The sequence below is a fragment of the Stigmatopora argus genome, chromosome 3, assembly GCF_051989625.1.
Source record: "Stigmatopora argus isolate UIUO_Sarg chromosome 3, RoL_Sarg_1.0, whole genome shotgun sequence".
Classification (NCBI taxonomy): domain Eukaryota; kingdom Metazoa; phylum Chordata; class Actinopteri; order Syngnathiformes; family Syngnathidae; genus Stigmatopora; species Stigmatopora argus.
Window position 1 is genome coordinate 23,301,558 of NC_135389.1, and position 25,104 is coordinate 23,326,661.

General features: G+C 40.5%; 3 protein-coding genes across 4 annotated transcripts; 2 read left to right on the forward strand and 1 right to left on the reverse strand.

The window, feature by feature from the left end:
- Positions 1-32: 32 nt before the first annotated feature.
- Positions 33-17,261, reverse strand: cib2 (calcium and integrin binding family member 2). Its single transcript, XM_077596111.1, has 7 exons — positions 17,245-17,261; positions 9,693-9,930; positions 7,402-7,436; positions 4,901-5,012; positions 2,456-2,603; positions 2,124-2,319; positions 33-682 (listed from the first exon to the last, which is right to left on the reverse strand). Exons 2-7 carry the CDS (start codon positions 9,741-9,743, stop codon positions 661-663), a joined length of 564 nt encoding a protein of 187 aa, XP_077452237.1. The 5' UTR covers positions 9,744-9,930; positions 17,245-17,261; the 3' UTR covers positions 33-660.
- Positions 10,954-15,619, forward strand: lrrc61 (leucine rich repeat containing 61). Its single transcript, XM_077596110.1, has 9 exons — positions 10,954-11,333; positions 12,572-12,667; positions 12,738-12,884; positions 13,445-13,505; positions 13,598-13,683; positions 13,754-13,819; positions 13,897-13,965; positions 14,967-15,092; positions 15,163-15,619. Exons 1-9 carry the CDS (start codon positions 11,303-11,305, stop codon positions 15,267-15,269), a joined length of 789 nt encoding a protein of 262 aa, XP_077452236.1. The 5' UTR covers positions 10,954-11,302; the 3' UTR covers positions 15,270-15,619.
- idh3a (isocitrate dehydrogenase (NAD(+)) 3 catalytic subunit alpha) lies at positions 16,878-25,019 on the forward strand. 2 transcript variants are annotated; one of them, XM_077596108.1, is made up of 12 exons: positions 16,909-16,990; positions 17,340-17,402; positions 18,680-18,733; positions 18,823-18,906; positions 19,311-19,425; positions 20,539-20,726; positions 21,683-21,816; positions 21,888-21,990; positions 22,075-22,139; positions 23,471-23,555; positions 23,650-23,802; positions 24,367-25,019. In XM_077596108.1, the coding sequence occupies exons 1-12, from the start codon at positions 16,964-16,966 to the stop codon at positions 24,445-24,447; spliced, it is 1,152 nt and encodes a 383-aa protein (XP_077452234.1). In that variant the 5' UTR covers positions 16,909-16,963; the 3' UTR covers positions 24,448-25,019. The 2 variants fall into 2 exon arrangements, with proteins under 2 accessions (XP_077452235.1, XP_077452234.1); XM_077596109.1 differs by lacking the exon at positions 17,340-17,402 and having other exon boundaries at positions 16,878-16,990.
- Positions 25,020-25,104: the final 85 nt, after the last annotated feature.

Genomic DNA, 25,104 nt, shown 5'->3' on the forward strand with positions numbered 1-25,104 from the left:
CTAAACACCCCCCCAAAAAAGTCCCAAAGCCGTCACGGAGAAGACATTTATTCCAAATAATGCAATTCATGTAAAACTTGAAAAATGCCTATTGAAAAAAGGGCGTTAGGAAGACGTCACGGTCATGGCCAAGGCAGAAAAGGGAAGCTAGCCCTTCCATCAGCTGGAGAAAATCAAAGTATGATTGTCATTAGGCTACATTTCAACAAGCATAACCAGAAGGTGAAATAAAGCAGATTGGTGCCAAAGAGCCAGACGCTCGCTTAGCATGCGCTTACAAATAGTGCATATACGTACGTACATACGTACGTATACCTAGCCGCTTCCATATGCTACGCCGTCCATCCACGGATACGTAATATCCGGCGGGGCCGGGGCCGGGTGTACGACATGTGCAACACACAGTAGGTAGATCGACATTTTATGCATTGGCGAAGCGCAGAATCCACGGCGGGGTTTCTCGCCGCTCTCGTTTGCCCGCCGTCGATTGGACGAGTGGAACCGAAACGGCCGGGTCCGTCGAAACATCCGGCGTCCTGAGGATTCCACTCCGTGCGGTCTTTTTGGGCTCGGTCCGAGCACACGTCGCAGAGGCGAAGGCAGCGGAAGCTGGAGGGGACGGACCCACGGACCATTTGGCCCTCGCCATGCTTCGCCGTCTCAGATTCGTATGTGGAACGTACTGCACAACATGGCACATGGTCAAAGTTATTCAGACGCCCGAAGATTCATTCATTTTCTGAAGCGCTGATCCACACGAGGCTCTCGGGGGCGTGCTGGAGCCTATCCCAGCCAACTAGGAACAATGGGTGGCCAGCCAATCACAGGGCACGATGAGACCGGTACCCGGACATTTCGTCGCCGGACACTTCGTCCCCGGATGGTTCGTCGAATGGACGCTTCGTCGACGGACCTAACCACTAACCTTAACCACTAACCCTAACCACTAACCCTAACCACTAACCCTAACCACTAACCCTAACCACTAACCCTAACCACTAACCCTAACCACTAACCCTAACCACTAACCCTAACCACTAACCCTAACCACTAACCCTAACCACTAACCCTAACCACTAACACTAACCACTAACACTAACCACTAACCCTAACCTTAACCACTAACCTTAACCACTAACCTTAACCACTAACCTTAACCACTAACCTTAACCACTAACCTTAACCACTAACCTTAACCACTAACCTTAACCACTAACCTTAACCACTAACCTTAACCACTAACCTTAACCACTAACCTTAACCACTAACCTTAACCACTAACCTTAACCACTAACCTTAACCACTAACCTTAACCACTGACCTTAACCACTAACCGTAACCACTAACCTTAACCACAAACCTTAACCACAAACCTTAACCACAAACCCTAACCACTAACCCTAACCACTAACCTTAACCACTAACCCTAACTTTAACCACTAACCTTAACCACTAACCTTAACCACTAACCTTAACCACTAACCTTAACCACTAACCTTAACCACTAACCTTAACCACCAACCTTAACCACCAACCTTAACCACTAACCTTAACCACTAACCCTAACCTTAACCACCAACCTTAACCACCAACCTTAACCACCAACCTTAACCACCAACCTTAACCACCAACCTTAACCACCAACCTTAACCAGCAACCTTAACCACTAACCTTAACCACTATCCCCCAACCCTAATTCTAACCACTAACCTTACGAATTCTCCGTCGACAAAATGTCCAGCGACGAAACGTCCAGTCACGGAGGAAACCTAGCATAGCTAGGCTTGGGCAATGTTCAGTGTTCAACCAGCTAGAGCTAGCATGTTTTTTGGATGTGGGACGAAACCGGCACACCCGGAGAAACCCCCCAAACACACACTAACTCCACACAGTGAGGACCTAGCTGGGATCGAAGCCACGACCCCAGAACTGCGAGGCCACCACCATATATATATTTCAACGATATGACGAAGGTGCGGGCTCAAAATAGGCGAGCGGCCTAAGGTCGGCGTGCCACGACCACGCACAAACCGTCGTATCGAAGTCGTCATTAACGAATGACAAGGACTTGACTTGACTCCGAATGGCGTGGTGTTGCGTTTGCACGCGTGTGAACGTATTACCTTAAGAAATCAGGAGCCCTTGATATCATATTTTCAAAATCGGCAAAGGAGAGCTTGTTATCTCCGTCCAAGTCGGCCTCTTCGATGGCCTTCTCGCACACCAGCTGCACCTCCTCTGGGGTCAACTCTTCCTTAGTCAGCTTGTTTAGTGTTTTTTCCAGGTCCTCTTTGCACAGGTAATTGTCCACGTTGAAATCTGCAAGCGAGAAAAGCGTATTCCTCAAAATGACGTCAACAAACGAAATATTCAAGCCACGAAAAAAGTTCTGGAACCAATTCATTTCACAAGTAGAGGTACGACTGTATTCAAATGTGTAAGTTTGCGTCGTCACCGTATATTTTGAAGGCATAAATGGCCTTGAGTTCCCGCGGCGCCATCTCGCTGAGGACCGAGAACATATCCACAAATTCGTTGAAGCTCAGGTTTCCCATGCCGTCCTCGGAGAAGGACTCCACGATCCTGTTGCGGAATGGATTTTCCTTCAAAGGAACGCAAAAGACACCTTTATGAGAAGAAAGCACATACAATTCTACAGTTTTTGCCTTTTAATAGGAATCACTTTGTTGGATTTATTCTGGGATGTTTCTATATGTTTTGTAAGCATTTTTAATAGGTAATAAGGCTATAAATTAATTCATGCTTTATGTTGGGACCAAGCAAAAGGGCACTTTCCCCCACAGCTGCTTTCGAGGCCAGTTCATTGTTTTCAGGACTATTGACGGCAACAAACCCCGTGTTCCTGCTGATCTGCAAGAAACTCATACCTTGTCTGGACTTGGACTCTGGCAGATGGCGATAATCAGATAATTGTTTAAATGCAATGCGGAAGTGCGTGAACGTATCTCCAGTGCGCAAAGAACCTTTTTCATTTGTATCATTAAATATCTCGTGCATCCATTATTGAATATGGTTGGTAAAAAGCGAAAGGCTTCTATTGAGGGAGTTGCAAGGAAGAGGCAAGCCATTTCATTTGAAATGAGTGGCAATAATAACGAAGCTAGCTTGATGCGCGTGAGAAAGTGGTGAGCGTTGCACGGGAATACAACTTGAATGGTTCGACCGTCAGTACCATTTCTAAACATAAAGATGGAGCAGCAGGACCCAAATATTGAACGTTGCACAAAGTTTGCAAATCAATTGAATGATGCCATACAGTGCTACCGCATCATTTATGATGAAAAAAAGAAAACTGCAATCGTCATTAGATAGCTTCTTTCGGCCACTTTCTAGTAAATCTCTCTCTCTCTCTCTAATGGATGTATACAGTACTGTATGTATTCTCTCCATTTTATTAAATGTTTTTTTCAGTACAAACCAATATGTGTTACTTATACAAGCCTTAAACATGCAAATGCACTTATATAAACCTTCAATATACTTATATAGGCCTTAAATATAAATTATAATACAAAATATAGCACTGAGCAACTTACGAACAAATTCAACTTATGAACAATCGCTCGGAACCTAACTCGTTCGTAAGTAGGGGAGCGTCTGTAATGATTTAATGGTATTAATCATTATTCCAACACACTGTAAAAAAACGCATTGGTGTAGTAGTATTCGTCTGTCTGTCTGTAAGACAGTGGTGTTACGCAATAATTCCATAAGTGTTCTTTCCAAAGAGCCATCACGTTACGTCCAAAAAAGGAGAAATAGTTCCCGGAATAGGGCCTTTCATGGCACATTAACTTCCGTGAGTTGACACAATGTGGTTAGTCGGACACTCTGACCCTCCCACGTGTCAGGATGATGATTCAAAATCAATTCTGCTCGCTTGAAAACAGAATTATCGATCGATTGTTGGCTAGCAACGTGCGTATTCGGCTCGGAGGCTCATGTTTGGACATGTATCCCTTAAAAACAAACAAACATTAGCAATTAAAACCAGTGGCGGTCCGTGCCTTTTCTCGTAGCGCCTTCAACGGGTAAAATCCACTTCCTAGCAGCATTAAATGATCTTGAAAATGGCTTTAAATCAACACAACAATATATTTGCTTGTGCAGCTAGCTCCAGATACAGTTTGGTAGCTCTGGCTAATCACTAGCCAATCATAGTTGGTGAAAGCGATGACGTATCCCTACGCCTACGAGAAGGCATTGGAAATCTGATTGGTTAAAGCAACAGTCTTATCGGTGCTTGTTTAATGCAGCAGAGCCTGCAGAAGTGATTGTGAAGGCCTTGAGGCAGATTTCTGACCCTGGCAACAAATAATGGCTGAAATGTGATTGGTTAAATGCTTTAATATGAAAACACACATCTGGAAGCAGTGCAACCAGGGGGAAAGGAAGCTAACAGACAATTTGGAATTATTTCATAAGTATTGATGGATAAAATATAATACATGATTCAGATATTTTTTAGGCCAGCAGAGACGGCCTTGAAGGCCCTGACGGCCCACCACTGATTAAAACATAGAACATCTTTCATTGGATCACCAATTGTTCAACTCACTAAGTAAATGGTGACTGCCAACTCTCCCATTCACATTTGTCAATGGCAACGGATGAGTCAACAGTACTCTGAGAATTCCCCTGCTCATTAACAGTGAAAAAAATAGCAGCAGTAAACAAATATAACTCTAAACACATTCTATACAATTCGACATATAGCCGTAGATTGGATTATTTATTGAATTTATTAATTTCTACGAGCGTAGCACTAACCGAGACACGAGCAGGATTTGAGTGTTTTTTTGTTTGTTTGTTTTTTGACGTCAGGGAGACTTTTTCAATGAACTAGCAGATATAAAAAATAATAATAATCAATATTTACCTTCAACTCTGGCATGTTAACGATCAAGGCTAGCGGTAATTTACAATCAGGTTCTTTCGTGTAGTCCATGGGCACCAGGTGGGGAGCCAGTTCGTGGTATCTACCATGCAACCTACAGGAACAAAAAAATACATATTTACTGTGTCATCTTTCAATTGAATTCGCACACAAATAGCAAAAGAAACTTATTTAATATGTAGTAACTCATTTTTTTAAATCTGAAAGACATATTCATTCATTTTCTGAACCGCTTATCCTCAGAAGGGTCGCGGGGGGTGCTGGAGCCTATCCCAGCCAACTATATATATATAGGTGTATGTACACGTATGTGTGTGTGTTTATATATGTATGTGTATATATGTATATATGTATGTATGTGTATATGTATGTATGTATATATATACACACACATACATACACATATACATACATGTATATACACATATATATACATACATACACATATACATACATATATCTATATACACATGTATATATATACATATATATAAACAGACACATACGTGCACATACACCTATATTTATATATACGTATATATATAATATAATTTCACCTACAATTAGCCTAGCATGCATGCTAGTGAGATGTGGGGGGGAACAGGAGTACCCAAAGAAAACCCACGCAAGCCCAGGGAGAACAAGCCGTTTACCGGGCGTAACGTGGCCGTGCCGTAACCGTGGCAAGTGTGGGCCGAAACCATCGGTGTTTTATGAAGGTCATAAAGTGCGCGACCCTGTTTCGCCCCCCGCTGATTGTCCCTGGCCAAATGCTACCCTTGGCCTCAAAGTCAATTCAATATCACTGACCGATTGCCATTCCGCTAACGAAGGCGATTTCATTTGACCGGCGGTGGCCCAGTAGTTAGCAAAAGGTCAAAGGAACCTACCTATGGCTGGCGAGCCTCATGTGGCTCTTCTGATGGGTGCGTACGGCTCGCCGGCTATGTTGAAAATGTTCGCGAGCCCACCTGAGAGTCGTGAAATCGAGGTTTCCAGAGTTTGCATGTTCCTCCCATGCCCGTATGGGTTTTCTCCAGGTACTCCAGTCTCCTCCCACATCCCCAAAAACATGCATGCTAGCCTAGCTAACGCTAAATCGTCCTCAGTTACGAGCGCGAATGGTTGTCCTTTGTCTCCCGGTACCTTGCTGTTGGGGTTATTCTGGATAATATTATAGATGTATGCATTTTAATTACTTTTGTATAAGTGTCTTTAATTTGAGACTGGGGCAAACTCAAGGTCACCCTGCTGGCTCCAGCTTGTTGACGTAACACCTCACCCTCCAAGGACTGTTTACTGGGAGATACACCTCGATGCAACCCAGATGCAAGTTCGCAATGAAGATCTGCGAAGGACTCATAAATTGCTTTGACTTGGACACCGGCAGTTGACCTTATAAAGAAATGATTATGCTTATACTGCAAATTCTTACGCAGGTTTTTTGGTTTCGATCTAATATGAGCAGTTGTTTTTTGACCTTAATGGTGTTATTCGGGTAGCTTATGCAATTGTTTTGAATCAGATGACATTAAATGTATTGAGTATGGCGCTCTTCAGAATCCTCTTGAACGAAGGCGAGTTATGAGTGATTTCTCCTTGCAAGTTGTAACAAGTGTATGTTTAAAGATGTCTTCCATGTTAATTAAATTGTATTAATAATTAATCCATCACTTGCAATGACCTGGCAACCGATTCCGGTTGTCCCCTGTTGGCTGGGATAGGCTCCGGCACCCCCGCCACCCTTGTAAGGACAAGCCATACAGAAAGTGAATAAACAAAGAGACCATTCAGACTCATGAAAGTCCAAAAACTATTGATGTCACTTGATGATATGTCCATTTAAGTAGCTTGATTGGTAGATTTTTTTTAGGGGGAGGGGCATCGAGTATACTTCTCATTAATATTCATCATGCACAAGTTGAAATAGTCACAGCATCCCATCAAATCAAAAGCGCAGCCGGAAACAGGGTGAGGGAGGCACAGGGATAGAACCTTCTAGATCAGGGGTAGAGAACCTATGGCTCGGGAGCCACATGAGGCTCTTTTGATGGGTGCATCTGGCTCTTTGCTAACCTGTGAGCTAAAATATGGAAGACAGAACTGAGATATTACATCTAGAACTGATTTAATCTCCATTTTTTTTTGCAGTATACTCTTATGGAATGCATCCTCTCATTGATTAGCAACAGCATAAGAATCTTTTTAAAATATTCCGTTTTTTCCACTTTAAAAGTGATGAAATTACATAAAAATAATGGAAAAGGCACTCATTTACATGTATGTATTTTGACGTTTAAATTCGTAGTATGGCTCACAAGGAATAACATTGGAAAATATGAATTGTTTGTGGCTCTCTTCGTCAAAAAGGTTCCCGACCCCTGTTCTAGATCTTGACTGCCTCATTCCGCAGTTGACAAATCCGCTAATTCCAAATATGGAGATATATATAGCCGTACAACAAATGATCTGACTTTACTTACCGTAAGATTTCTTTGCGGGTGAAAAAAGTACAATCCTGCAATCCAAAGAGAACCAAGAAAATGTTACACACAGCCGCCCCATACGTTTATCTTAAGTGAAGTAGCGCTTTACGCGACACAAATGAAAGCGCCGTAAATGACTTTACAGTTTATGGCAGGGGTAGGGAACCTATGGCTCGGGAGCCACATGTGGCTCTTTTGATGGTTGCATATGGCTCTGAGCTAAAATATGGAAACCGGTGGTGAGAGAGCCGAGTCCCGAATGCACCAATAGGAACGTCACGTCGGCACTGTGGCATTGACTTTTTTTTTTCATTAGAGTCTTCTGCATCTATTCTCTCATTGATACTCATTGATATTCATTGATTAGCAACAGCGTAACAATGTTGTCAAAAGAATTCAAAGACTTTTTGTACTTTAAAAGTGGTCAAATGACTAAAAAATTGGCACATTTTCATGTATTTTGACTTTTAAATTGTGAGTATGGCTCTCAAGCAGTGGCGGGCCGTCGGGGCCTTCAAGGCCTTCTCTGATGGCCTAAGAAATATCTGAATCACATTATATTTTGTCCATCAATGCTTATTAAATGATTCCAAATTGTCTGTTAGCTTCCTTTCATTGCTTTTCCCCTGGTTGCACTGCTTCCAGATGTGTTTTCATATTGAAGCATTTAACCAATCACATTTCAGCCATCATTTGTTGCCAGGGTCAGAAATCTGCCTCAAGGCCTTCACAATCAGTTCTGCAGGCTCTGCTACATTAAACAAGCGTTGATAAGACTGTTGATTGTGGGCCCGGTTCTGATATCTGAAAAGCTCCAGTGTTTGTATTCAATCACTAAATGCTGCTAGGAAGTGGATTTTACCCCATTTTAGTGCATTTTTTGCCGTTTCGCCATTGACGTCTATCGCTATCTTTTCCCGGGAAAATCACCCCCCCCCCCCCGGCCCGGTTGTAATGTCTGAAAAGCTCCAGTATTTGTATTTAATCATTAAAAGCTGCTAGGAAGTGGATTTTACCCGTTGAAGGCGCTACGAGGAAATGCACGGTCCGCCACTGCTCTCAAGGAATAACATTTAGGAAAATAGGAATTGTTTATGGCTCTCTCTTTCAAAAAGGTTCCCGACCCCTGGTTTATGGGATTAGATTTGCAACCATCGGGGACACGTTCTGGCATTTTCTGGACCGTCTGCGCGAATACGGCGGCGTGCACATTATGTAACAACCGTCTGGACGGTGAACTCAATGTACTTCTGTCTGTCTGAGCTGTGAGTAGGACAAATACAGCCAAATCTGTGAGTAAAGGACTAAAAAAAAATCCTTTATCAGCTGTTTCCCCAAAAATGAAACCGTCTTCTCATTGTTTGAGCTAAACGGGCTAATTTAGTCCAAAATCTCCTTGACGGCGTGCTACTGAGGGACTTTAAAAAAGGTATCAGGCAGGAGAAATTAGAGAATAGCTCTTGAAGACCAAACTGTCTCCAGAGAGTAGAGTTTCACAGCAGATCATGCTGACTTGGCATCAATAATTAAAAAGCCTGTGTTAGATTATTAAGGACGTTTCTCAGTCTGTTGGGCTAATCTGGCCTTTCCTCACGCTCTTTTGCAATCAAAACCTGCATATGGTACTAAATCATGAGCTTAAGTTTTTATGGAAAGACAAAAAAATGTTCTTCTAACCGCCCTGAAATGTTTCCCTAGAAGCCGATGATGATGATAATGATGAAGGAAAGTGTACTTGACACCAGTGGCGGTCCGTGCATTTTCTCGTAGCGCCTTCAACGGGTAAAATCCACTTCCTAGCAGCATTTAATGATCTTGAAAATGGCTTTAAATCAACACAACAATAGATTTGCTTGTGCAGCTAGCTCCAGATACAGTTTGGTAGCTCTGGCTAATCACTAGCCAATCATAGTTGGTGAAAGCGATGACGTATCCCTACGCCTACGAGAAGGCATTGGAAATCTGATTGGTTAAAGCAACAGTCTTATCAACACTTGTTTAATGTAGCAGAGCCTGCAGAACTGATTGTGAAGGCCTTCAGGCAGATTTCTGACCCTGGCAACAAATAATGGCTGAAATGTGATTGGTTGAATGCTTCATTATGAAAACACACATCTGGAAGCAGTGCAAACAGGGGGGAAAAGCAATGAAATGAAGCTAACAGACCATTTGGAATTATTTCATAAGTATTGATGGACAAAATATAATATAGGATTCAGATATTTCTTAGGCCAGCGGAGAAGGCCTTGAAGGCCCTGACGGCCCACCACTGCTTGACACTCACTCACCTGGTAGGCATCAAGTTGTTCATCTGTAAAAATGGTCTGCTTGTTTCCCATGATTATCAAGTCATTTGCCGATGGCGTGGGTTGACGACGCAGGGGGTCCACAGCCAACACATTTAGGGGCCGTGAGAGGTGAGCGTCTCCGTGGCGGGGTGGGGGGGTCCACGATGCTGCAGTGTCTCTCCTCCTCCCCCGTCTCACCAGGTGACATCGCCGTCCGTGGATGCACGGCGAGTCATGGCTGCAAGACGTAGACGGTGCAGTGAGGGGAAAAAATAACAGAGAATGAAATATAAAGAGCTAAAAAATGATGGTGTAGCATGGCAAGCAAGTGTGGAGGAGGTCTGCGTCTGCGGGACGATGCTGCGGCGGCGGCGGCTGCTCGGGGTCTGATACCCACGGGAACCTGGCTGGCCCAATGGGATGTCAGATAAATAAATTATTAAACGCTGGTGACTTATGATTCGCTGCCCAATGCTGTCTTTAATTACTGGCCTTCTGTGTAGATTTATGGGCGACCTGATACTGCTGATTTTTATGAAGCAATTACTCATCTGTTTGATGGAGTTTGTTTTGTAATTAACGCGTTAATTCATCCCACATACCGGGAAATGTGTTTCTTTAAGTTCGTTAATTGTGTGACTGCTGAGTAAATTCAAGAATTTGTGTACCCGAATTAGACAAGCAAATATAATCATGTTTCAGGCATAACAAATAATATTTAAGTTTTCTATAACTTTCAAGAAATGATAAAGTCTTATTTTTATGGTTGACAAAGTATTTACAATGGTGATGCATTTAACTCAAACATGCGATTTAAAAAAAAAAACATTTGCTTCCGCCTTTTTGGTCACGTGACATTGTTTATGTATACGAATGGCCATAAATGGTAGTCCACTGAGACCGATTATTTATGACCTTAAATCGGATTTATCCATTTAAATATCAATAAGAACACATTTTATTTATTAGTGGCACTAGATATATTGTATTATTCCCTATCAATATAGGATTGAGATTCTCTTTAACACCACAATTCGCTTGTCAGGTTGTCCAAGTTGCTTATTTCCCCCTAAATTACCATCTGCCCGTTTTATTTTAAAGAACAACTGGCCAGCCAAGTTATTTTAGAGTTGCTATTTAATCTAACAAGTGATTTTACGGTTTGGTCATGGCATTTCCTGAGGGAATAAAACCCAAAGTACACTTTTGGACCGATACGTTCAAGTTAACGGGAACAACTGTCGTAAAGAGAGGAGTCCCCGGATGTAACAATTATCATCACAATGGCTCACTTAACACAACTGTGATAGAACCTGTTGCACGGAAGGAAAAAAAAGTCCACGAGTATTAGCGACCCCCAACCATGGTACTGAACCCGGGTGAGATGCTCTCACTCCGGCTAGCCGGTCAGCAACAGGGTTGCTAACCCTATTCCATCCCATCCACCTGCGTCCATTGCAGCCGAAACATTAATCTCTAACTCCACCGCAGGACACGTTCCAATTTCACACTCCCCCCTTTTTAAATACCGGTCTAGTCTGGACTCTTAATATCTCAACTCGACCGTGTTCATTCATACGGGTGTATTTTGAAGCTTTTTATCAACTAAGATGGACTCAAAGCGAGATCATAAAGAGCAAGGTAAGTCGGAACGCAGCTTGTTGCGACGCCGCTATGCTAGCCGCTCGCGTCAGTAGTGGCTAGGAGTTAGCTAGCTTCCCGTTATGTTACATAACATGCGTGTGCGTGTTCTCGCCAGTGCAGCAATTACGTTTTTTTTCCTTATTAATTTAATAACCCTCCCACTGCCGAATCGTTCTCTCCGAATGTAGCAGCTGTTTCCTCGCAATTACGCCCCACTAGCCTCGGCTGCTTAAATATGCTAGCACTTGATGATAGCTACACATTAAGCAGAATCATGAAAAAAAAACGTATTTTATGCCCAGGTTCGAACGAAGTAAAGTAACGCTACTTTACTTTATGACAGCAATTGTTGTCACGTTATGTAAAAAGAGGCAATAAATGGAGTTTTCCCCCACAACTGATGGTGTAATGTCACATACGCAGCATGCATTATTATGAACGGTTAACCTGCTGATCCTTTTAGTTATCAAGTGAATTTTTAAACGAGCGCACCATAAAACAGTCATGTTCAGTAGGAGTTTATGTCTAAAAGGAGCTAAATGGAGTCATAATTTCATCCATCCATCAATGTCAGTAAACCCTGCAGTAGATCTTCTGCTGCCAGATGAGATATTCATAATTCATATACAGGATAACTCACCTGGACGCGTTGCATTAAGTCAGGGGTCGGGAACCTTTTTGACAGAAAGAGCCATGAACAATTCATACTTTCAAAAATATTATTCCTTGAGAGCCGTATTCAAAATTTAAAAGTAAATATACATGAAAATGTGCTTTTTTTAAAATTAATTTCACCAAAAAGTCTCTTATTGGTGTGTTCAGGAATCAACTCTCACTGATGGTTTCCATATTTTTAGCTCACAGGTTAGCGGAGAGCCATATGCACCCATCAAAAGAGCCACACATGGCACCCGAGCCATATGTACCCACCAAAAGAGCCATATGCACCCATCAAAAGAGCCAGACATGGCTCCCGAGCCATATGTACCCATCAAAAGAGCCATATGCACCCATCAAAAGAGCCATATGCACCCATCAAAAGAGCCACACATGGCTCCCGAGCCATATGTACCCACCAAAAGAGCCATATGCACCCATCAAAAGAGCCATATGCACCCATCAAAAGAGCCATATGCACCCATCAAAAGAGCCACATATGGCTCCCGAGCCGTGGGTTCCCTACCCCTGCATAAAGTGTTTTGCTGAGCCGCAGTCTCATATTTGTTCCTTCTAAGAGGGAGAGGTGGAGAAGATCACCGCCGTGCTGCTCAAGTCTCACTCGGGGGAGTTTGATTTAGAGTCCATATTGTTTCTCAAATTCAGGGGTCTCGGTAGGTCGCCTCGTAACATTTGGATCGATGTAATCGCGCCTTGTTGACCAGGTGCTTGTTATCTTGACAGGAATAAACGATCTTGGCTGTATAGGAGAGTGTATGAATTTGGAGAGACTGGACCTGTCTGGAAATAATATTGTCAATTTAGCGCCATTGTCGTCTCTTCGGCTGCTTGCTGTTCTCAATTTGGCTTCTAACAGGATTTCCAATTTAGGTAAGTATTCGGACACTAGAGCACAGGTGTCAAAGTGGCGGCCCGGGTGCCAAATCTGGCCCGCATCACTTTGTTCGGCCCGAAAAAGTAAATCATGAGTGCCCAATTTCTGTTTTATGATCGAATTCAAATGAAGTTTATAGATGTATAGGGAATATTTCCTGTTTTTCCCCTTTTTAAATCAATAATTGCACTTTTTTAATCCAAAATTTAGTTTTTTTTTCATTGTGTTGTTTTTAGTTGAAAATGCACTTTTTGAAATCGGTTTTAGATCTATAACAAACTATGTATTCTCTCCATTTTATTAAATGTTTTTTTTTCCAGTACAAACCAATGCGTGTTACTTATACAAGCATTAAACATACAAATACACTTATATAAACCTTCAATATACTGATATAGGCCTTAAACATAAATTATAATACAAAATATAGCACTGAGCAACTTACGAACAAATTCAACTTATGAACAATAGCTCGGAACCTAACTCGTTTGTAAGTAGGGGAGCGTATGTATTCCACTCATTTTCAAATGGACTGTTTATGTATTTCTGTTTCCAGAGGCCCTGTACAGTTGTGACAATCTACAGAATTTAAACCTTGCTGGTAATATGATCTCCAGGTATCTCAATGTATTTAATATTTTTTCTAACGCCCTTTATTTTTGCTGATTTAAAATAACTCCCTTATTTTACTTTGCTGTTTTTCCAACAGTATCGATAACCTCATCTGCCTTCAGTCTTTGAGAAAACTAGAAAGTATTCGTCTCAATGACAACACGTACAATTATTCAAATCCAGGTGAATTCATAACATTTCCCCAAACAAAATGAAATATTTGCGCGTATATACTAACAATCTCTTATTCTAGTCTGCAGAAACGTGTCGTATAGAACCGTCCTTCTTGAGATGTTCCCCAATGTCAAGGTGCTAGATGGTAAGATGTTTCTACCTATGAATTATTAATGTCAATACAAACACAAATCCTAAATGTTTGTGCGCTTTAAATTGAAGGCGAGAGAGTGGTTGGACGTGGGAGTGACTTGTACCAACTATGCAAAGACATTGATGACACCATTAAAGGTATGACAATCTTTCATTTGGAGATACAGTAATGCAACTTTTCACTAAAGTACGTTGATGAATTGGTACACGGTCGATTAGTCGCCGGTCTTTTGGTCGCCCGGAAGGTACCGTATTTTCATGACTATATGGCGCATCGTATTTAAAGGCGCAGTGTCAGTAACGAGTGCTATTTCTGTATTTTAAACACACAAAGGATGCACCGTTTTTTTAGACGCAATAGCGCTGGCTACCGGAAGCAGCCTATTTCCGGTTTCCGGTGCGCAGTGACTGCTGGGATATATAGTTCTTGCACACTTCACCCACACGCTAAAAACACGTTTTTAAAAAGGCAACGGAAGCAAAACTGAGTTCGGTATTACTTTATTTAAGCATTTTACAACGTACTCACGTCATCATCACCCACAAATCCATCAAAGTCCTCATTTTCTGTGTCTGAATTGAACAATTGTCCAAATTAGTCATCGAAAACGCTGAGTTTTATATGTTCGTCCAGGCGGCCACAATCCATTCGCCAATAGTAGCTAGCTGGTAGCTAGCGTCACTTTTCCAACGGTGCTTCCCATGCTTTGTCAAGCTGTATTGATGTCTAAATACAAACTGCGAATGACTATTTAGTCATACTTAATGCCCTAGTAATTATTAGGCTAAAGAAAAGCTCCAAATTTCCCGGACTTTTATTGTGTTTTGTTGGAGAACTTGTTAAGACCCTGACTGAACTGACGGAGCTTCTTAAAGGGACAGCGCATGTACATACAAACTCTTCTACACTCGCACGTCGGCTCAGTGAAACTGCTCATAGCCATTGTTGGCTTTTATTCATGCGTAGACCGTGTTGTTTTACCTTGTTTTGTCGCCGGTCTTTTGGTCGCCCGTTGTCGCGGTCAGGGCGACCAAAAGACCGCGACCAAAAGACCGGCGACCAAAAGACCGGCGACCAATCGACCGCACACGGATGAATTCAATCTAAATGTTTGATGCTTTTGTTTTGATTTGGGAAGCCGGTCTCTACAAAAACGGACAACTTGTTGAACATCAGGATTGCAAGCCATGGGTGGAGGATACTTACTGGGAAATAAAACGATCCAACAACGCCATAGTTGACGAAGCTTACAAACAGTTTAATGGTAAGAAAAATGTCGCTTGGATAAGTGTCGCATTTAAGGATTTTTATTGTTGTTGTTGTTGCTTCAACAGATATTCTTCATGAATGCAGACTTCTAAACAACAGAGCAACTCACGCTATTTCCCAGACTGAAAGATCAATGAGCTTGAAAAAGCAGCCAAAGCAGTATGCCATATGAACTATAGGGCTTTAAAAAAAAAAGTATTGTTAATTGAAAATCGCAGTGCGGTAGCGGGTAAGTTATGCTGAAGACATGCTGCTTTGTGTTTTTTTTCACATTGTCTTTATTGCACACTGTGCATTTTGTGCCATTTCCTAGCCTGCATTAATGCAGGGAAATTATGCTGCTAAACTCTTTAAATATTCCGAGTAATTTAAGAGCTTTTCCATTTTGCTGGATGCTTTTGGGAGCCTCCCATTGCTCTGCTTTTTTTTTTTTTAAACCTGTAGCAAAATGTGATTGAATGTCGAGCTGTTTATAACTCTTTTATACCATAAAGATTATTACCTATACAAACAAATTGTACAGTGTGCCATTTTGTCTTAAACAAATATTTATTTGTATAAATTTATATATATATATATATATATGGTATAAATTGCTAATTAATCCTCATTTGACAGCCCCAGCATGTTGTAGGATGATCACAAAAAATATAGTACTATTTTTTGTGAAAAAAAAGATTCGATTTATATATATATATATATATAACTATATTTTTTGTGAAAAAAAGATTAGATTTATATATATATATGGTATAAATTGCTAATTAATCCTCAATTGACAGCCGCAGCATGTTGTAGGATGATCACAAAAAATATAGTACTATTTATATATATATATAGTACTATATTTTTTGTGAAAAAAGATTATATATACATATATATATATATATATATATATATCTATATCTATATCTATATCTATATCTATATCTATATCTATCTATATATATATATATATATATATATATATATATATATATATATATATATATATATATATATATATATATATATATATATATATATATATATACTATATTTTTTGTGAACATCCTACAACATGCTGTGGCTGTCAATTAAAGATTAATTAGCAATTTGCCCCACCTGCTGGTAGTTGTTACCTCTCCATTTGAAACGTTACATATTTTTTCACGTTAATGGTCAAATATTAGCAATACTTACAATGATTCTTCTCCTTTAATTCTCATTTTGACGCACAAAATTATTTTATCAGTTACATTTTGACTGATTTACAGCTGCTACGGTAGTGTGATGCGATAATCAATATACTAGTACAGCTTATTACATATTTTACGTCACAATAATAATGTATAAGAACAATAATGGATTTGTTGCTTTATACATTTGTTCTATTTTTCAATTATATTCAAAATTTGAGCGAGTTTTATCAAAACGGCAGGGATTCTTAAAAAATATTACGTCAATCTGGGACTATATTATACTTATTATTGTTTGTGAAAAAGGAAGTGATACATATTTCAATCGATGATTTAAGTACAGTAAGGAAACCATGCCATGTGGATAATATAAAAACCGGCTTTACTCGACTTCCGTGTTGTTTCAGTTTAAAAGCGTCGTATTGAAAAACCTTTCAATATATATGTCGTTGTCATGAACAAACACTATAAAACCAGCCAGACTATCAGTATATTAGAAGATTACAACCTATATAAATTTTAAAAGACGTACGTATTCGTTCTGGTTGTGCATATGCGAATGTATTATAGGTTTATTGTGTAGAGCGAATAACTGATATCCTCTAGGTGTCAAAATCTAGCTTGACAACTTTTTGCACTCGTGCTTTATCGACCTTGGTGACTACTAGCTACAAGCTGCTAGCTAAGAATGGCCGGGAATGCGTGGAGGTCAGCGGTATGTACGGGGAAACCCCCCCAGTTTTAAATAATTTTAATATCATATACGTAACCTTTAATCCCAATGATAGTTCAGGGCCAGTTATTCTTTTGGTCATTCATCATCCGCGTCGTCGGTGAATACCGTAACTATCTGCCCAAATGATTAGGCACGCCCTTGCCGCAGGTTCCTATAGTAACCAAATAGTGTTTACATTTTAATCAATTACGACGGCGTTTTTAGACCTTGTAGTATTTATTTTGAATACTAACCTCCCAGCCAATTCTAAACGATCTTGACAGCTAAATTGTCCGAATTACTTCCGCTTCGAGGCTCCAACTGTCCATGTAATGTTCCTCACCTACAGATTAACCTACTCAGAAAATGGAGTTTATCGATCACTGGCCAGGATAAAATCAAGGGAAAGGAAGTAAGTTAATCTTAGTTATGTATTAAAGCAATTTATTCTTTTGGAAGGAGAAATATCGATTTTTATACCTTACCTAGTGATGTCTATTAAGTAGGGATTGTGCAGTGAGTTAGGCCAAGCCTTGTCATCATTTTTTTTAATAAAACATGATGACTCACTCATGGTTATATTATTATTATTTTTTAGGCAGGAACCTCTATTGGTCTTTTGTCGATATTTTTCTTGATAGTATAAATATGATTGTGTACTGTTGGGTTTATTCTGGGATGTTACTATATGTTCATAAGCATTTTAATAGGTAATAAAGCTATAAATGTATGCTTTATGTTGGGACCAAGTAAGAGGACACTTTCCCCCCTCAACTGCTTTCGAGGCCAGTTCATTGTTTTCAGGACTATTGACCGGACAGGTCACCACGTTCCAGGCCGAGACTGTTGATCTGAGTTGGCAATGAAGATCTACGAGGGACTCTTAAAGTGCTTTGACTTGGATTCAGGCAGATGGCGATAATCGAATCCACTTCCGAAAATACTCGCATTATTGTTTTAAAATACGGTCGCTCTGTTTACCTTATAAAGAAATTATTATGCTTATTCGTGCAAATTCTTCTGCCCGCCACCCTTCGTAAAGCTGTATTGATGTCGATGTATACAGGCCACAATCCATTCGTAAATAGTAGCTAGCTGGTAGCTAGCGTCACTTTTCCAACGGTGCTTCCCATGCTTTGTCAAGCTGTATTAATGTTGATGTCTACAGGCCACAATCCATTGGGTGTATTGACAAAAGAACTACTACATATCCCAGCAGTCACTGCGCAGTACTTTGTCTACGGGAAAATAGTAGAGTCGGTGTACCCTATCGACTGATTCATTTTATTTTATCGTGATAACAATTTTAGTATTGGTCCATATATAAAGCGCACTGGATTATTAGGCACCCTGTCTATTTTGGAGAAAATTTAAGACTTTTATGTGCGCCTTATAGTCGTGAAAATATGGTACCTCAATTGTTTTGATTATGCGCTGACTAAATTGACAGAGGAAGATGCCGTTTCTTTAGAATCATCCTGGACGAGGACGAGTCAGGAGTGATTTTCCTTGCAAGTTGTAGCCAGAGTATGTTAATGATGTCTCCCTGTTTTGATTAAAGTGTATAAACCTATCATGTACATTCACTGAATGTACTTCCTGTGTTATTAATTCCTGGAATTTGACAACATGTAAGCGAGTCTTTCTTTACCGCACCAAAAATATCATACATGTGTTTTTGCTTGACAGGCGCAGCATGTGTCACGAGCCTTGAGGAAAGAGACCAGGGTATTCCCTCGTGGGGTATGTGTCTGCAATTTAGGATGCTCATATTTGTATTTTGCTAGCATTAGCGCCCAAAAAAAACACTTTTCCATTTTTCTGCTTTCTAGATGCATACTGTTACTTTGATCCCTGGGGATGGAATAGGACCAGAGATCTCCACTGCGGTCATGAAAATATTTGAAGCAGCTGAAGTTCGTACCGCTTGACTTTTTAAACACTTTATATGTCGTTGTAATTAGTCTTATGGTCAATACTAAATGTTAAATACAGTGGTACCTCGACATACGATCGTAATCCGTTCCGAGATCGAGATCGTATGACGAGATTCTCGTAACTCCAGCGGACGTTTCCCATTGAAATGAATTGAAAACAAATTAATTTGTTCCAACCCGCTGAAAAAACACCAAAAACAGGATATTGGATTGGAAAAAATGTTTTATTTCTTCTAATTCGCCATCTATTAACAAAGTAACACAACTAGTGGTTTAATAGTAATAAAATGTGTTTAATTGAAGTAAAATTAGACGCATTTCGCGGAGGGGAAAGCAATGACATTGTCTCTTTTGTAAATGTGTATGTTATGTGATTTATGTAGGCACCCATTCGGTGGGAGGAGAGAAATGTGACGGCCATCAAAGGTCCCGGAGGGAAGTGGGTCATTCCTGCGGATGCCAAAGAATCAATGGATAGGAACAAAATGGGTTTGAAGGGTAAGATAACGTGGATATACGTCAGTGGCGGTGCGTGCATTTTCTCGTAGCGCCTTCAACGGGTGAAATCCACTTCCGAGCAGCATTTAGTGATTAAATACAAACACTGGAGCTTTTCAGATATCAGAACCGGGCCCACAATTGAAATATTATTTAGGAATATAGCCATATTTTACTCAGCAAAAATCCTTTTTAACTGTACACAATATCCATCCTCCTTCTTTTCTATCGCCATTGAAGCTAATGCTGAAAGTCGAGCCTGTCCTGTCGTATTTCTGCCATAGTCCGTCTTGAAAATGGCTTTGAATCAACACAACAATATATTTGCTTGTGCAGTTCGCTCCAAATACAGTTTGGTGGCTATGGCTAATCATAGTTGGTGAAAGCGATGACGTATCCCTACGCCTGCGACAAGGCATTGTGGTGTTGCCAACTCGAAATCTGATTGGTTAAAGCAACAGTCTTATCGACGCTTTTTAAATGCAGCAGAGCCTGCAGAACTGATTGTGAAGGCCTTGAGGCAGATTTCTGAGCCCGGCAACAAATAATGGCTGAAATGTGATTGGTTAAATGCTTCAATATGAAAACACTTTCAGCATTAGTTTCGATGGCGATAGAAAAGAAGGAAGAAGGAAAGGAGGATGGATATTGTGTACAGTTAAAAAGGATTTTTGCTGAGTAAAATATGGCTATATTCCTAAATAATATTTCAATTGTGGGCCAAGTTCTGATATCTGAAAAGCTCCAGTGTTTGTATTTAAGCTCCAGTGTTTGTATTTAAGCTCCAGTATTTGTATTTAATCACTAAATGCTGCTAGGAAGTGGATTTTACCCCATTTTCAGGCAATGTTTGCTGGTACGTTCATCGCTGTCTTTTTCCGGGAAAATCACCCCCCGGCCCGATTGTAATGTCTGAAAAGCTCCAGTATTTGTAATTAATCATTAAATGCTGCTAGGAAGTGGATTTTACCCGTTGAAGGCGCTACGAGAAAATGCACGGACCGCCACTGAGTTCAAGTGACGTTTATCCTCGAGTGACATGATTGAAATATGTTTCAGAGTGCCGTTTATTTAAATAGACTGTGTGCTACATCCCTTTTTTTTGGTCTACAGGTCCTTTGAAGACACCAATTGCTGCTGGTCATCCCTCCATGAACCTCCTTTTGAGGAAAACCTTTGACCTCTACTCCAACGTCAGGCCTTGCGTTTCCATCGAGGGTTACAAGACGCCCTACACGGACGTCAATCTCGTCACCATCCGAGAGAACACCGAAGGGGAATACAGCGGTATCGAACATGTGGTAAATACTTCACCTTACCTACCGTATTTTCACGACTATTCGGCGCATCGTATTTTTAGCCGCAGTGTCAGTAACAAGTGCTATTTCTGTATTTTAAACACACAAAGCACGCACCGTTTTATTAGACGCATATATATTATATATTATATATGGATGAACATCGAAACGCAATAGCGCTGGCTACCGGAAGTAGCCTATTTCCGGGTTCCGGTGCGCAGTGACTTCTGGGAATATATAGAAATATATAGTTCTTGCACGCTACACCCACATGCTAAAAACACGTTTTAAAAAGGCAACGGAAGCAAAACTGAGTTCGGTAGTACTTTATTTAGACATTTTACAACGTACTCACGTCATCATCACCCACAAATCCATCAAAGTCCTCATTTTCTGTGTCCGAATTGAACAATTGTCCAAATGAGTCATCGAAAACGGTGAGTTTTATACGTTCGTCCAGGCGGCCACAATTCATTCCCAAATGGTAGCTAGCTAGTAGCTAGCGTAACTATTACAAGGCTGTCTTCCATGCTTCGCAACTGTGTTGATGCCGAGCGCCAGGCCACAATCCATTTGCAAATAGTAGCTAGCTAGTTTTGATGCCGATCGGCAGGCCACAATCCATTGGGTGTATTGACAAAAAAAACTATATATCCCAGCAGTCACTGCGCAGTACTTTATCTACGGAAAAATAGTAGAGTCGAGGGCTGCATGCCATAATTGTCCCATCGACTGATTTATTTTATTTTATCGTGATAACAATTTTAGTATTGGTCCATCTATAAAGCGCACTGGATTATAAGGCGCCCTGTCTATTTTGGAGAAAATTTCAGACTTATGTGCGCCTTATAGTCGTGAAAATACGGTAGTTATTTTCCATCAACCTGTAAGTAAGAGACAGACAGGTCGTTGAGGTCAAATGTCGCTCATTGTAAGTGTTATGTGTTTTTTTTTTGCAGATTGTCGATGGAGTCGTGCAGAGCATTAAGCTGATTACAGAGCAGGCCAGCCAACGCATTGCCGAGTACGCCTTTGAATATGCCAGAAATAATAAGAGGAGCAGTGTTACGGCTGTTCATAAGGCTAACATTATGTAAGTTGAAGGCCATGCAAATGTATAATACGTTCTGATAACTTAGTCGTGTTTCTATCTTACTGTATCAGGCGCATGTCCGATGGGCTCTTCCTCCGAAAATGCCGAGAAGCTGCTGAAAACAACAAAGATATTAAATTTACTGAAATGTACTTGGATACGGTGTGCCTCAACGTGAGTCCCTTCTCACTTTTCCTTAAATATTTGCCTTTTTTTTTTACTTGAACAACCATTCCATTGTTTATATGTGATAAACAGATGGTGCAGGATCCAACGCAGTTTGATATTCTGGTGATGCCCAATTTGTATGGAGACATTTTGAGGTAAGGAAATTTAAAATGCACACAACAAGAAGGGAAATGAACAATTTTCAACTGATTAGGACGGCACATGGTACCAGCAATGCCCTCTAGTGGCTCGGAGGGGAATAGCAGGGTTGAGCTCTATGAACCAATGCCATGACATATGCAGTGGTACCTCGACATACGATCGTAATCCGTTCCGAGACTGAGATCGTATGTCGAGCTTTTCGTAACTCGAGCGGACGTTTCCCATTGAAATGAATTGAAAACAAATGAATTTGTTCCAGCCCTCTGAAAAAACACCAAAAACAGGATATTGGATTGGAAAAAATGTTTTATTTCTTCTAATTCTAAACTTTTAACAAAGTAACACATAACTAGTGGTTTAATAGTAATGAAATGTGTTTAATAGAACTAAAATTAGACGCATTTCGCGGAGGATACACAGACGGACATAGAAGCTGGCAGGGGGGGGACTTTATCCACGGCAACACACTCGTAACCGAACAAACAAATTTAAATGAACTTGGATTAATATATACAGACACACTCAAACATACGTTTAATGTAACTTTACACAAAACTGAATTCTAATTTTGTTGTAATCTTTTGTTACCTTCGTTTTCCGGGTTGGCGGTTTGCCACGCCTCCGCCCTCACGTTCGCTATCGATGGACTGTTTGCTGTTGTACTATTCCCTTCAAAATATTCCCAAAATGATGCACGCAAATGTCCTCACAATAGGGTAACGCACGACCACTTGCCAACAAGAAGTAGTCTTGAATGAGCGATCGCGGTAGCTAACAGGCTAAGGAAGGAATAACACTGAAAAAATGCAACAGCTCAGCCTACCCACGTATTGATTGTGGGTAATGAAGTTTTATTCTGAGAAAGGGTGCCAATGGCTATCGGTGTTGTGTGCACGAGTATACTTCATTACCCAGAAAGCCCTCTTCTTGCCCGCGCATGCGCGTTGTGCGTTTCCTGGTCGAAACTCGTCTGAATAAATCGTTCAGTGCTCGTAGATATAGTAGTTATTTACGTAAAGACAGTGCGCTACAATGATAAACAGCCTCTCATTGTGTTCTTGCTGTTTTTCTGTCTTAATGACGAGGTACCACTGTACATCCTTCTATTTTCTATTTTTCTTTTCATTAACCCTGGACTCATTAGAATTCACTCATGGATGTTGTGGATCTTCAAATGAACAAAAAAAATAACTTGAATGCGCAAGTGTCTGTAGTACCAAGAAAAGGCTCATGGGATATATTAAGAAGGATGTTTGATATACAGTCAATCGATTATGATCCATGATTGTAAATATACCAAACTTTTTTATTTTTTAACCCTCAGTGACCTTTGCGCCGGACTTATCGGAGGACTCGGCGTGACCCCCAGTGGCAACATTGGTGCCAACGGAGTTGCCATCTTTGAGTCTGTATGTCTGTTATTGCATAGAAAATCTGTTTTCAAGTTAGAAGACATGGAAAAAAATGATTTTTCAAGGATTATGTTTTGGATACTTGTTCTAGGTTCACGGAACTGCTCCGGATATAGCGGGAAAAGACATGGCTAACCCTACCGCCTTGCTGCTCAGCGCGGTCATGATGCTGCGCCACATGGGCCTACACGAGCACGCAAAGAGGATCGAGGCCGCCTGTTTTGACACCATCCGAGACAAAAAGGTAAGACTTTTTCTCCCTGTCAATGGAGCCTCTTATTTAACTGTTATTTTGATTTACATTGCCATTCTAATGCCATTTTACTCGTATCTTTGGCCTTTTTGGATGTAAAGTGATATATCTGAAAATACAACTTCAGGAGCAGGTCAAGAAAGAGTGAGATCAATTTAATAGGAAATAGGTTTATTACCAGACTGCAGGATGGGGAGAGAGCTCGAACAGCGGTGAACCGCTCACAGTCTGTTGTCCTTGCAACTCTCTCTCCGAATGAACAGTGGGTCAGTCTTTATATAGGCAAACAGAGTATAGTACGTATAGTTTCTATGACAACGACCAAACTTTGGGCGAAGTCTGATTAATCAGTGTCAGGTCTCCATGACAACGACCAAACTCTGGGCAAGTTTCTTATGACAATGATGTTTTCTATACTTACAAAAACTGATACAATATGAACAAGCAATTGCCAAGCGACTTTGTCATTTTATCTTACAAAAGTGTCCTTCAAATGTGATTTAAAATGAAATCTTATTATTCTTATTATTAATGCCTTTGTTGATTTTGTTCCAGGTCCGAACCGGAGACCTGGGAGGAAATTCAAAGTGCTCCGAATTCACAGAGGCCATATGTCAACGAGTGCGAGATCTCTAATCATAATAATAATTGTCTTCAGCATTTTCCGCTTTTGTGCTCGCATGTATCCGCACGATATCAACCAAAACATATTAAAAACACTTTCAGGGTTTATCATCCTGAATGTCTTTTTTTAAAATTATTTTGCACTTGTGCAAGCGTTGGCTTCAAAGCTGCAGTTCCATCTTAAATTCACTGTGCATTTATTGGCGCTTAAGGCGAGCATTGAGAGGATTATGCTATCGTTATTAATATGTGTGTGTCTATAACATCTATATTGTACTATAGAAGCATACTTGAATTATAGTCAGATGTATTTATGGTTATTGGAGAAAAAAAAACTGTAATTCTATCATTTTAAAATTCAAATCTATTGGGTCATGAAATACAGAAAGGCGCTTTTATTGGATTCCATAACTTGGTGTTAGATATGACTGTATTATATGAGATTATGAGTTCTAACATGACATTTGTCTTAATGCCTCTTCAGCTGCAAAAATTATGGGTTGGTGACACATTGTTTGGAAACACTACATTGTTTTTCACTTCTGTGTGTACAAGAATAAACAATCATGATGGTGACTTCATTATTTTTGATCTGGATGAGTCAATTATGTATTAAAATAGAGATAATTATCGACAGCGTGCCAATGGGAGGTCATTAGGATGTCACAA

Excerpts from the sequence above, each read along its gene's own strand:
- cib2 (XM_077596111.1), bottom strand. The coding sequence starts at position 9,743 with ATGGGAAACAAGCAGACCATTTTTACAGATGAACAACTTGATGCCTAC. Across the intron at positions 2,320-2,455 it reads TTATGCCTTCAAAATATACG|ATTTCAACGTGGACAATTAC; the intron begins GTGACGACGCAA and ends TCTCGCTTGCAG. Across the intron at positions 683-2,123 it reads AGGGCTCCTGATTTCTTAAG|TACGTTCCACATACGAATCT; the intron begins GTAATACGTTCA and ends CATGTTGTGCAG.
- lrrc61 (XM_077596110.1), top strand. The coding sequence starts at position 11,303 with ATGGACTCAAAGCGAGATCATAAAGAGCAAG. Across the intron at positions 13,820-13,896 it reads CAATGTCAAGGTGCTAGATG|GCGAGAGAGTGGTTGGACGT; the intron begins GTAAGATGTTTC and ends TTTAAATTGAAG. Across the intron at positions 15,093-15,162 it reads AGCTTACAAACAGTTTAATG|ATATTCTTCATGAATGCAGA; the intron begins GTAAGAAAAATG and ends TTGCTTCAACAG.
- idh3a (XM_077596108.1), top strand. The coding sequence starts at position 16,964 with ATGGCCGGGAATGCGTGGAGGTCAGCG. Across the intron at positions 21,991-22,074 it reads TGGATACGGTGTGCCTCAAC|ATGGTGCAGGATCCAACGCA; the intron begins GTGAGTCCCTTC and ends TGTGATAAACAG. Across the intron at positions 23,556-23,649 it reads GAGTTGCCATCTTTGAGTCT|GTTCACGGAACTGCTCCGGA; the intron begins GTATGTCTGTTA and ends TACTTGTTCTAG.